The sequence below is a fragment of the Myxocyprinus asiaticus genome, chromosome 44 (assembly GCF_019703515.2).
Source record: "Myxocyprinus asiaticus isolate MX2 ecotype Aquarium Trade chromosome 44, UBuf_Myxa_2, whole genome shotgun sequence".
Lineage (NCBI taxonomy): Eukaryota > Metazoa > Chordata > Actinopteri > Cypriniformes > Catostomidae > Myxocyprinus > Myxocyprinus asiaticus.
Genome location: NC_059387.1, coordinates 201,618 through 215,936, shown reverse-complemented (window position 1 = coordinate 215,936; position 14,319 = coordinate 201,618). Strand labels below are relative to the sequence as shown.

Sequence of the window (14,319 nt, the reverse complement as noted above, 5' to 3'; positions counted from 1 at the left end):
ACAAGCGGCAGCTGTTTACTACTGTAACTAGGCAACAACTCAAGAAGTCATCAGCTTCGCTGTGTTATTGAAGTATTCATCTCTTTGGATTTTCCACCAAAACATTACAAGCACAAAATGACAATTATGTTTGTCTGCCACGGATTCATTGAATGTACAATGATGTGAAGAATATTAGCGTTTGTCTGCCATGAGCCAGCGAATGCGTTGCAAGAGTGAAGAATGCGAGCTGCTCTCTGAAGGTGATTTATTTGGACACAAGCTGATATGAAAAATTAATTCAACCATAATAATTGCGATCGGGAGCCTGCAAAGATGTGAATTATACATCATCAATAAGGGATCACTTCCACGATTTGGTACGATTGCATTCATATTAGCAGCAAACCGTACCGGAGTTCACATGAACCGTACCCCAGACCACCTTTTAAAGTGGACTCGGGTGTGGTTCGCAGGTACGCACCAGAGTTCGGAAAACAGCGTTCACACCGCCCAAACGAACCAAACTATGACGTAATTCGAACTCGGGTGTGCACCAAATGTGCTAGTGTGAAAGTACCCTAAGATTCTAACTTAGCATCTGTTCTCACATCAGTGCAAAAGCGACCCTCCATCGATGCTAAGGATGGCCGCAAAGTATTTACTTGTCCCCAAACAAGCATTGTCCTTCATAAAGTCAATGGAATGAGTAAGTCATTGTGTGGCGCTCGCTTTACAGCCAAGTGGACCTGACTCACTAAACATTCACTTGACTATTTGAGGAAACTGGGCGCCTTTTTTTTTTTTTTTTTGCTGGTTTCTCCTAGCGGCTGGAGTTTGTTTTGTGTAGTAACACTCCTTCAGGAGAGTTTATGGATGAATCTGCATGTTCTTTTGCTTGTACCTCATATTGGCTGGAGTTTGTTTTGTGTATTTTTTGCAGGACATTGGAAGGATTAGGTCATCTGCTGCACTCATGTAACAGCTGGCTCACTGAACATTCGTTTGACTGTCCAAGGAAACAGAATGGCTTTTTGTGTGTGTGTGCTGGTTCCACTAGAGGCTGGAGTTTGTTTTGTGGAGGAACACACTTTCGGGACAGTTATGCGGATGAATCTACACATTCTTTGTGTTTATTCTGCCTATTGGCTGGAGTTTGTTTTATAGATTTTCTTCTGGTATATGATTCTGTCTCACAAAATCTGTATTAAAACACCGGACTTGAGCAATCCGACAGCAAAAGTGTTGCGGGGGTTCTCGTAGGCATACATGGACTGTTGGAGTTTGGAGGGATGGACGCCAGTTGGCGCTGTCGTGCGCAGGGTTAATGCGCATGTTCTTCTTTCTTTTCTTTTTTTCTTTTTTTGGGGGGGGGGGGGGGTGGAGTTCGGGGTTTGTTTGTTGCTCTAATGTTGGAATGTGGTCTTTATAATTTGGTTTTACACACACAATCTATTTTTTCTAATATGTCAAAATGTCAAATGTTAATATGAGTGGACTGTCTCTCTCCACATGGAATGTGAATGGGTTGGGGCACCCAATAAAAAGAAGGAAGGTTATTTCTATTCTTAAACGTAAGAAATATGATATAGAGTTTCTTCAAGAAACGCATCTTTTCCCGCAGGAAGCTGAAACATTTGGGAAGATATGGGGTGGACATGTTTTCTTTAATGCTGGCTCAAGAGCAGGGGAGTCATTACACTGATAAGTATGCATCTACAATTTAAATGTCTCAAACAGATTAAAGATAAATTAGGAAGAGTCATTATTGTTTTAGCAGAAATTCAGGGGCAAAGGTTGATTTTGGCTAATATTTACACACTTAATGCTGATGATCAGGGCTTTTTTATAGATCTTGACAGGATTCTGAAAGCCGCTGGCACCCCTCATGATATAATATTGGGAGGAGAATTTAATCTTTTGATGGACTCAGTCCTTGACCATAGTGAAGCAAAAGTGTGCAAGCCCCCTAGAGCAACATTGACGCTTTATAGGATGTGTAAAAATCTTGGTCTTACAGATATTTTGGAGACTTCTGAACTCATCTGGTAGGGACTATACATTTTTTTTCATCAGTCCATAAGAAATATTCTAGAACAGATTTTTAATATATATATATATATATTAAAAATCTATTCTAGAATGAAATGAGGGACTTAGATAGCTGGCGCTTATGTATCCCTTTTGCAAAATCCTGAATTCCAACAAATGCTAAAGGCTGAAATCACTGTCTATATGGAGACCAACTGGACCTCAGTATCCTCTGTGGGTGTGGCTTTGGAGGCACTTAAGGCAGTTCCAGGGCCAGACGGCTTTGCCGCTGAATTTTTTAGATCTTATGCTGCAGAACCGGCTCCACTTTAGTTGGAAGTTTATACGGAATCATTAAAGAATGGAAGGCTCCCGCCAACCATGACACAAGCCCGGATCAGTCTGATTCTTAAAAAGGACAAAGATCCAAGCAAGTATAAGAGTTACCATCCAATTTCCCTAATCCAGATAGACATTAAAATATTGCCAAAAATTTTGGCTAACCGATTAAGTAAAGTTATGACATCTCTTATAGGTATAGATCAGGTGGGGTTTATTTGGGGCCACAGCTCTTCTGATAACATTAGGCATCTCATTAATATTATGTGGTCAGTGGTGAATGATAAGACTCCGGTAGCTGCCATCTCACTTGATGCCGAAAAGGCGTTTGATATGGTAGAATGGGATTATCTTTTTACGATTTTGGAAATGTAGGGGTTCAGGAATACTTTTATTGGTTGGATTAAGTTACTTTATAGACACCTGGTAGCGGCAGTACAAACGAATGGATTAATTTCAGATTATTTTACTCGATTTAGTTAGAGTTAGTTTTGACCCTTTAATAAAAAGGTTTACGAGCGATGTGGGCAGGTGGGCTTCATTACATTTATGTATGATTGGGAAGGTTAATGTAATTCAAATGAATTGTATTCCAAAATTCAACTACCTGCTAAAGTCTCTCCCTATAGATGTCTCCCTCTCTTATTTCAAGCAATTTGATAGCATAGCAAAGTCCTTCATTTGGAATGGTATACTTCCCAGATTACATTTCAGTAAGTTGCACAGGCCAATTGACAAAGGTGGGTTAGGCCTACCCAAGATTTAGTTTTATTATTATGCATTCTGTCTCAGACATTTGGCTCGCTTCCACCTGAGAGAGCCCCTCCCTAGTTTTGTATTGAACAGGAAGTTCTTGCCCATTTCGCCATTACAAAGCCTTTCTATCAAACTATCGGAAAAGTTAAGTTACACCCTGTTATGCATTTGCACTCGGTGTGGACAAAAGTGTCCAGAGTGTTTAATCAAGCATATGGCTGAACCCAAAACTATGCATTAATAAATCCCCTTTCCGCTGGTTAGAGTGGATTGTGAGGGAGGTTAATACACTCGGTGTATTATGAGAGTGGAGTGTTAAGATCCTTTGAAAATTTGGTTCAACATTTTAGGATTCCCAGATCTCAGTTCTTTAGGTATTTACCACTGCACCACCTGCTCTGTACTGTTTTTGGGAGTTGCAGACACCCCCCTAAAGCAGCAGATACTCTGGGAGTGGTGATTACTGCTTTTGGAAAAGGTCAAGAGGTATCAGTGTATTACTCCCCGTTAATTCAGAGTCTGGGGGACGGAGCTTCAACTTCTCTCAAGAGATTATGGAAGAAAGATTTAAACTTAGTATTTGAGGACGAAGTGTGGGCTAGAATTCTAAAAACATCACGTCTGCATCTAGAGATGCATGGGTGTGCCTTATGCAATTCAAAATTTTACACTGATTCTATTGGACCCCCTCTAGATTGTATAGGCTTGGTCTTAAAGACACACCCACCTGCTGGCGATGCCAATCAGAAGATGGATACACAACCCATGTTTTTTGGTGGTGTGTTAAGATCCAAGAATTTTGGTTGAAGGTTCAGAGTATTATGTGTGATGTATTGGGCACTCAAATTTCATTTTGCCCCAGACTCTGTATTTTAGGAGATGGGGCGGTCATCAATATAGGGGATAAACACATACAAAATTGGGTTCTAACCAGTGTTATGATCGGCAGACAAATTGTTTTAAGGGGATGGAAGTTGGCTGGAGCACCCTCATTTCAAGAATGGTGCACGGAGATGGGGAGGGTGGCGGCTTTCGAGGAAGCGTCATGTAGAAGGCTGAGGAGTTGGGATTCATTTGATGGGAAATGGGGCAGCTATTTGGCGTTTTTGAAGGGGCAGTGGAGAGAGAAGTTTAGCTGTAAATGTGTGTGATTATTATTATTATTTTTTTATTTTTTGTGTGTGTGTGTCTATAATCGTGTGACCACAAGAATGTTGTTGGGGGTCGTAGTGGTGTAATAGTGGGGGTTAAATGTTGATTCTGTGTATATATGTTTTGCTTTTCTTTGTTATCTATATGAATCAATAAAAAATGTTAATCAGAAAAAAAGATATAGCCCATGGATGCCTGCTATACCTCACCATAGGCCTACTGTCTGTGAAAACTATACAGTTGTTAACTGAATATACTATGACATTAATATTCACACAAAAAAAAAATTCTACAGAATGCAATGAAGGACCTATGAATTTAAAGTGCTATGAGTTTGCAAAAAGCTTGTTGGGAGTTTCAGGAGGAAGATGGAGCTTTCTGAGGCACAAAAGCAACTCAATTTATCTGACCAAAAGCTCAAGACAGAGTGCTCTACAAAGTGGAGATCCAGGCAGGCTACAGTGAGGAGGATCTGAAATGATATCATCCCTCAGACTTCGCACTACAGATGGGCCTGTAAACCTAGTCAGCGCATGTGCTCCTACCCTCTACTCCTCTCAGGAGGCAAAGGACGAGTTCTTTTTAATGGGAATGACAACGAGGCTGTGAGGGATAGACTTACCTCTTCAATGGCACGAACATTATAAAGCTGTATAAAGCTCCTGGATCACATCAGACAACTCATATTTTATCAATGTTTTGTCCACAGAATGACAAAACCACTTTAAACTGCAGTACAGCCCACTGAAGAGACTGTAAGTCTATCCCTCACAGCCAAAAATCAAAGATGGTGCTAGCGTGAATAAGGTCTATGAGTAACTGCAAAAATTCATGGAATCCCAAGCAAGGAATATCAGTTGCTACAAAGGGACTTGAGTAGGTGCTGATCATGACTCATGGTCCCAGTGCTTGGGACACCACGGCAGCATGAATGAAAATAGACAACGCTTTCTTGAGCTGTGCATACTTTACGAGTTCTTTACAAACCCCAGCACAAGGTATCCTGGAGGCACCCCCATTCAAAACAATGGCATCAACTGGTCCTGATCATTACAAGACGGTGTCATCTGAGAAGTGTGCTTAATACACGCTCACACCAGAGTGCTGAATGTGACACTGACCACTCCCTGGTTTGCTGCAAGATCAGGTTTCAGCCGAAGAAGATGCACTGCTCAAAACCAACAGGAGAGCCACGCATAGACACCAGCAAGACTCAACACCCGGAGAAAGTACAGTAGAAGAATTCAACAAAGCTCTGCAAGATGCACTCGTAGAAGAAACCCCAGCAGGAAATGCTCAGCAGAGATGGAACCATCTGCCAGAAGCAAAGCCCAGAAAATTCCAAGACGCTTTGCAAACAACTACTGGCTGCAGCTCTGCAAGGCCATTCAGGTAGCAGTAGATACAGGAAACATCCATGGTATGTTTAAGGGGATAAAGAATGCCACTGGCCCCTCACAGAATAAAACAGCACCAATGAAGTCCACGTCCAGAGCAATCACAGACAAAGAAAAACAGACGGAGAGGTGGGTAGGGCTGGGCGATATGACGATGTTATCAGATATCAATGATGTCTTACAAAGATCCTAATGCCAATTGCGAACAGATGATGATCAACAACATTGGGAAAATGGCAAAACGATGGATCTGGGAAGTCGCCAAATTTATTAAACAGTGGCCAGGGTGTGAAACTAGCACCAACCACCTGCAAAATGTGACGAGGCTGAATCCAGTTTACAAGCTCCTCATCCAAATTAATTTTATGTGCGGGAAATTTTGCTCATCTACCTGCAACAGGTGGACAACCTGTAAGACGTCTCGGAGTGACACATGACAAGACATGTGCTTGAAGAAACACACTTTATATTTTTAAGAACAGATAACAGAAAAGCCAACAATGCTTGTGTCTAATTCACTGTTTGTTCAGAGGTGTGCAGCACGAGCCTGTCATGTGGAACAAGCGCATGTTGGCGTGCAGCGCAAGCCTGTCTCATGGAACAAGTACATGTAAAGAGTTTTCACTCTTTTTTCTCAGTTTCCTTTGTCTGAATCTGAAAACTGTTTGCAAGAATAATGTCATCTATGATAATGTTAAATTATCTCTGATCGTATTGGGAGGTGCTGTGAGTTTAATGTGCTTTATTTCCTTGCGGTTGGCATACATTGTTGATTCCTACTCAATGAAAATGGAGCCGTTGGAGACGGTAAATATTTGGATTGGGGAGGTGGTTAAAAAGATTTTAATCACTTCATTTTATTGCTTTTTTTTTTCGTTTAAAGTGCAATTTGAATTTAGAAATGTCTTTTACGTTTTTTCGTGCTTCAATTAATTACATTTTTAAACCAAAATCAATTAAGCAAAAACCATCAGCAGGGGGGTTGACGATGTAATCAGATATTGCGATATTTTTTAAGGCAATTATCGCTAAAATAGTTTTTACATATCGCTCAGCCCTATTAGAGCACTACACGGATATATACACTATATTGCCAAAAGTATTCGCTCATCTGCCTTTAGACGCATATGAACTTAAGTGACATCCCATTCTTAATCCATAGGGTTTAATATGACGTCGGCCCACCCTTTGCAGCTATAACAGCTTCAACTCTTCTGGGAAGGCTTTCCACAAGGTTTAGGAGTGTGTTTATGGGAATTTTTGACCATTCTTCCAGAAGCGCATTTGTGAGGTCAGACACTGATGTTGGACGAGAAGGCCTGGCTCTCAGTCTTCGCTCTAATTCATCCCAAAGGTGCTCTATCGGGTTGAGGTCAGGACTCTGTGCAGGCCAGTCAAGTTCTTCCACACCAAACTCGCTCATCCATGTCTTTATGGACCTTGCTTTGTGCACTGGTGTGCAGTCATGTTGGAACAGGAAGGGGCCATCCCCAAACTGTTCCCACAAAGTTGGGAGCATGGAATTGTCCAAAATCTCTTGGTATGCTGAAGCATTCAATGTTCCTTTCACTGGAACTAAGGGGCCAAGCCCAGCTCCTGAAAAACAACCCCACACCATAATCCCCCCTCCACCAAACTTCACAGTTGGCACAATGCAGTCAGACAAGTACCGTTCTCCTGGCAACCGCCAAACCCAGACTCGTCCATCAGATTGCCAGATGGAGAAGCGTGATTCCTCACTCCAGAGAACGCGTCTCCACTGCTCTAGAGTCCAGTGGCGGCGTGCTTTACACCACTGCATCCAACGCTTTGCATTGCACTTGGTGATGTATGGCTTGGATGCAGCTGCTCGGCCATGGAAACCCATTCCATGAAGCTCTCTACGCACTGTTCTTGAGCTAATCTGAAGGCCACATGAACTTTGGAGGTCTGTAGCGATTGACTCTGCAGAAAGTTGGCGACCTCTGCGCACTATGCGCCTCAGAATCCGCTGACCCCGCTCTGTCATTTTACGTGGCCTAACACTTCGTGGCTGAGTTGCTGTCATTCCCAATCGCTTCCACTTTGTTATAATACCACTGACAGTTGACTGTGGAATATTTAGTAGCGAGGAAATTTCACGACCGGACTTGTTGCACAGGTGGCATCCTATCACAGTACCACGCTGGAATTCACTGAGCTCCTGAGAGCCGCCCATTCTTTCACAAATGTTAGTAGAAGCAGTCTGCATGCCTAGGTGCTTCATTTTATACACCTGTGGCCATGAAAGTGAATGGAACACCTGAATTCAATTATTTGGATGGGTGAGCGAATACTTTTGGCAATATAGTGTATATACAGGACGAGACTTGACGGGATGGACGGATGGATGGTTACAACTTACCATGATTATCATGACTGTTTCAAATGTGATCCTATCTAATCCTAATTTTAAATGAGTAAACTGTTGTTGAGTTAAATTGATTTGTCTTTCACAGCAAAGTCTGACCACAACCATCGCCCCCCCTGCTAAGAAGACCCGAAAGACCCTAGGCAGCCTCTTCAATGAAGCACAAATAAATGAGGGGCCATCTGATACAACCTTACAGCAAAAACAAGCTATCAACCTGGAGCTACAGTCTTACCTGTTCTCATGCAACACTGACAGTGAAGATGACCACTTAGTCTGGTGGAAGGCACACAAGGAGCAGTATCCTAGATTATCTGCACTAGCCATGAAATAATTTAGCATTCCTGAAACCAGTTCCCCTTCTTAAAGGGTTTTCAGCACAGGGGGCAACATTGTCTCCTGTTGCCGTTCTGCATTAAAGCCACAAAATGTTGATAGACTAGTATTTCTAGCTAAGAATGTTTACGTATGTCTTAATACCTTTAAATGTTGTAAGGTGAATATTTTATGTAAACTTTATTTTATTTTTTTTAATTATTGCACATTACTTTTTGCTTATTGCATACGTTTTTATTAGACTGAAGAATTAGAGAATTAGACAGAAGCAAAAAACATTTGTCCAATTTTATTACATTGTTTTGTTTAGTACCCTAATGTTCAGGTTTTGTAAATCACTAAAGAGAATTATTCAGAAACTTGATCTCTATTCTAAACAAAAAAATTATAATTTGTGATCCTTATTTAATCAAGAATCGTGCAGCTCTACCATATATATTTAAAAACATCTGTTCATCTTTACAGTTCAGATTGCGGGATTAATAAACAAGGCAAAGGTTTTTTTTTTTTTTTTTTAAAGAACAATCTTCCTCATTTAAATGATGAACAGTGTACAGTAACCTTCTTAATTCACCAATAACACTGTCAGAATTGAAGGAGGTGTTGGTGTAGGTGGCCTGCTTCCAGAATCGCATCTATTAATATGGGATTTATTAGGTCCCTTACTTCTTACCTCCATTATGTCAAAGATACACATTGTTTTTACAGAGACCAAAATACTGCCCTTATCTCTTTTATTTTAAAAAATGGAAAGACCCCCGTTAATGTACCAGTTATACTTGGTAAACTAAAGTTTAAGCTCGCCATTTAGAACAGGTTACTGGTCATTTATTTTCTCATGACCAGACAGGCTTTCTCATGGGCCATTTAGTCTCAGACAACATACTGTGTCTCCTTTATATTATTGAAAGTTTTGTGTGCAATCCTTTCTCTAGAAGCAGAGAAAGCCTTCGACCTGGTCAATTAGAAGTTCCTGTGGTCAGTTTTGGCTCGATTCAGTTTCGGTTCTCACTATATCCATATGGTCCAAACACTATACACTAATTTTTCTGCTTGTGTATCAACAGTATTATGTTGCTTGGGCATTTTTCAACTTGGTATAGGTTCAAGACAGGGGATCGATATATCAATAGATTGCTAGATAGATGGATGTAAATGCAGTGACTGTGGTTACCAGGATGAAGCTGGGGTTGTTGCGGTTCCTCCAGCTGAAAGATGGGACACTGATCTCAAGGTATCGCTGCTCATGCAGAATCTCACAGCCGCTGTGGGTGTGGCCACTCAGAATGAGACGGGGCTTGAACCACCACAGGAGCTGTTGGTGAGAAGATTGTCTGTTTTTAATATGCTCAGACTTTGAACTATCTGTATAATGTCCATATTGCAACTTATTCCAAGAACCGCCCACTTACACAGCAAGGTGTCTGACTGCCATGTGAAGGGACCAACCACAATTGCAACAGCCGGTAGACAACACTGAATAAATTTAGACTTTATATTCAGATCTTCTGTTCATTCAAATGTAATTATAAATTATTATTTCACAAATATAAAAAAAAAAAAAAAAAAAAAAAAAAAAAAGGTGGAATATACAGTATTGTTCTGCTCATGAATATCTGTTAGCTTCTGATGTATATAATCAAAACATAAGAAGGTGATGCTTTGAAGTTGCATGGCAATACACACAGGGGTTCTTCTTTAATACACAATCAGGGCCTTTACAAGGGTTTGAAAATTAGTGAGGTCCAGGGTGGTGAGGTTAAAGGAGCCCCCATCTCCCTCACTCTTTGACCTCGAACCTTGAGTCATCTTGAATGAAAAAATGTGATTATTATCAATTTGTTTCTTCTACCAACATACCTATTTGCTTCAGAAGACATTAACTGATTGACTGGAGTCATGTGGATTACTTTTATGCTGCCTAAATATGCCTTTTGGACTGTCAAACAGCCAACAGCCTATGGCACCATTTACTTGCATTGTATGGATAAACGGAGCTGAAATAGGCTTATAAAATTCTTCATTTTGGTTCTGCTGAAGAAGGAAAATCATACACATCTGGAATGGCTTAAAGGTAAGTAAATCATGAGAATTTTAATTTTTAGGTGAACTAACCCTTTAAACACTGAAGGAACATGAAGAAATCCTGAACCAGCAGTGAGGATGTGTATTTCATATGCATCAAATTGCTGCATCACTGCTTTGCATCCCCTTTAAAAATTATCTGATCTTTTGTGGATTATTTTTTTATAATTTATTCCATATTGCTGCATTTTTTGCCTTTGCATTTAATCTTATGTGAGTTATCTTGTATCTCTAATATAAAATATATTGCGGCATCTTTGCTTTGTATCACCTTTTTAAAAAAAAACAACTTTACAGATCTTAAGTGTTTTTCTAAGCCAATGCTACTGCTGTGACTTGCAGTGTACTGTAGATATGTGTTTGTATTCAAAATGCCTCTGTACATGAAAAATGTGTTGGTGTCTCCACAAAATAGTTATTGTTGTGCTGTTGTTAATACTTGTCTTTGGTAAAGTATCTAATAATGGATCAGACTGAACACGGGTTTTGTTGGGTGAGATCTATGTTTTATTGCTTTATTATGTAGACTCTTTGAGTGTTTAAATTTCATCACATTTAATTGCATAATTTTAATTCTTATATGGGTACTCAAAGGTGCTGTAAGCAATTTTAGCATTCTGAAGCTTTCACGTGACTTGAGTAGTTGAATTAGCCACGCCCCCATTCCAAATCTCCACCCTCCAAAGATTATTTTGAGACCAAAACCCAGAGATCTTATCCACCTTATTCCTGAGGGTCTAATTGGGGAAACGGATGTGGGATGAACTTCCACCAGAAGTTGTTCTGTAGCATTCGTTAATGTAGGCAGCAGTCATTTAGACCCCGTTTTCAGCTGGTATTAGGATGTGATTCGGATGATCCGATGACAAGTGATCAGCACTATATACAGGGGTAAATGGGGTGCAAAACCTTTTGTGATTGAATCACAAAAAACACGTACAGAGGTAGTCAAAAACACATTTGAAATGCTGTAAACACTGACCGGGATGCAGCGAAGCACCACTCCTTATCTGTCAATCAACCGCTGTGCTAAATCAAGAGTTTAAACTGTTTTTGACACATGGCTTTAAAAGGAAATAATTGTCTGATCGGGAAAAGTTGAAAAATTAGCTTAAGTATGAGATCTTTAAGGATCTTCCTCAGCGTGTCTTCATGTGCACTTATAGTAGATGAAATTTCAGCTGTACCTGGTGTGCTATTTTTCCAAGTTTCTTGCTTTTGTGACATTTTTCCGGTTTATTAATTTATGATGTAGTGATTCTTTATGTCACAAGTGCTCACAGGAGATTGTTGGGCCTCATGTATTCAGATAGAAGACAAAGGCAGGCCTAACAGTCATAAAAAACATTCCTCAAGCCCCCTCCTTCTAAGTCGTAAATCTTACTGATAAAATCGCGCCAAAATCAAACAAAGGGAGTCCAAAACAGACTACAGATCCATGAAGCCTTGCCCACTAAAGGATCGAGCACTCAACTCCTATTGGATGAGGCACACCACAGAACATCCCTCAAACATGACATCATCAGGACTTCAAATAATTCTGAAATGCTTCCAAAGTGGCTTCTGGCTACTTCGTTCACCGAATACGGACGTAGCTTTTTGCTGCTCTCCGGTGTAACCTCGTGGCATAAGGAAGTAATGTCCGACTTGAAACTGTAGCCATACAATCTCCATCTCGCTGGACGAGTTGAGATTACTCTGTGTTCAACCAAACACTCTAACGGATCCGAAGGAGACCGCCGAGCAATTCGCATCTTCATCCGTTGGCCTACAGAAGTGAAGAGATTAAAGATTTCTCTTCCATCTTCAATCAAGTCGACATTTCTGAGTTCTCCGCCAGCCCGCCGAGAATCAACAGCCGTACCGCCCTCTGAGAATCAACAGCCGTACCGGCCGCCGACAGCGCGAGGAAACGGCTCTCGTCATCACACGAGCCTCAAGAAACCGGGTCAGAGTTAAAGGACGGAGGAAAACACATTCTACCTGTGTCCTCATGCGATTCAAGTAAGAGGTTACGTCTGGGCAGAGATAGAATATTATAGCGTGTTATTCTTGTGTTTCAAGGTTTTTGCTTGTACAGTTTACGGACCGCCATGTCCGCTAATTATTAATACTCAGGGTATTAATTATCACGAATTTGTTTTGCTGTATCGTAGTCCAACCAAATTGGACTGTTGTGCATTTTCGCCATCGCGGGTGAGACAGCAACTGAGTTCATCCATTAAAGAGTCAAATAACAAGGGACTTTTACGAGCCCCACTCGTAAAACCGCGTCTCTGAGTGATGAACACGGCTGCTTTATCTCCAGCTATCGCGAAATCAGCTTTCGGGCTGTCACTTAATCTCTCTCTCTCTCTCTCTCTCTCTCTCTCTCTCTCACTAACCACACTGACACACACACACACACACTGTCACACACACACCTTATGTGTTATAGGATTATTTTTTTATTTCCATATCTAATCATATCACTGTTTATTTTGTAGTTGTAAGTCGGAAGTTTATTGACTGCATTGTATTAATTATTAATTGATATTACTGCATAAATAAACTTTGTTTATATTACAAAGAGAAGTGTTTTGGTTTGTTTTGCATACGCCTGTGTCGTGCTGACGGGATGTCAGTGCTCGGATTCAAACCTTCATTCATTGTTTTTTTTATTCGAAAATCGATATTCTTCGGATGTCGATTTTCCTAAGAAAACAATCTAATATTGAGACTGTTTTAATATTCGGTTATTAGTCCCTGACTTCAGGGTGGTGCCCCGTCAATGTTAATCCTTATTAATATTCTATTGATTTTTGATAATTGATAATTATCTTTGATTGAATTAGAATGATCAATAAGCTAGTGTTAATTTTAATGTTTCTTCGATGTTAACAATTGATAAGTGTTGATTTTAAAGGATTAAAAAAAAGCTAACATTGATTCTCATCAATGTTCTATTGATTTTAATAATTAATAATTATCTTTGATAATTATTAATTATTGCTAATAACCAAACTTGCTCCTAAACGTAGCACACTACATTTACTGGAGTCCTATATGAGGTTTTAATGAGTTAGATCCAATTAATTAATTTAAATATTGATTAATAACTACAGAAATAATTATTAATTATTTCTGATAGTAACACTGATCTAAACAACCAGTAAAGCCCTACAAGATGCATTTGTGCGACCAACAGAGATGTGTCTCGTCTGACAACATGTGATCAGATCACCCAAGATACATCTTAATACTGTGACAATGTGCATTATTTACAGTGCTTGTTGTACTTCAAGAATCCAGTAGATGGTACTGTGTTACAGCAAATGTTAATTTAGGCGTAGGAATAAGGTGGATAGTACTGTGAGATAACAACCTTTGCGATTCTATCATTGGAGAGAGCGTAACGGCTGTAACGGTCAACTAGTATTTTACAACAGTTTGCTGATGCTATACAAATGAATGGAGAGAGCCGTAAACTGGCACCTTCCGGTTGTAAAATAGTCTTGCTAATCAGCTGCGGGCCCACTTTTACCTACAATTGTGTAGAATTATGCAGATTGTTTGTCGTTCTTACTATCATGAATAGTGATCAAGTGTGGAGATGGATTTATTTTTACAAGCGGTCATTTTATTTCCGCAATCCATGGTAGTGCTCGGCTAACTTGCTATGTAATGTTGTTGTTTTGGTAAGGGTTTACTATTCAGCTGTGGGCCGGCTTTTCCTAAAACTGTGTAACAAAATGGTCGATCTCAAGAGTCTTATATAATTACATACTATCGGTAGTCCACGGCTAACTTGCTCACTAACTCTCTAATACACCCAGGAATGTCCAATCGGGAGAAACCTCTGTTCTCCGTTCATAG

The 14,319-nt window shown here is 40.2% G+C and overlaps 1 protein-coding gene across 2 annotated transcripts in view; it reads right to left on the bottom strand.

The window, feature by feature from the left end:
* mppe1 (metallophosphoesterase 1) overlaps positions 1-14,319 on the bottom strand; it is a 66,770-nt gene that overhangs the window by 3,114 nt on the left and 49,337 nt on the right. For both annotated transcript variants that reach the window (XM_051686585.1, XM_051686586.1), the window contains exon 8: positions 9,554-9,694. In XM_051686585.1, the coding sequence (XP_051542545.1) occupies positions 9,554-9,694 (141 nt within the window). The remainder of the gene's footprint in view (positions 1-9,553; positions 9,695-14,319) is intronic.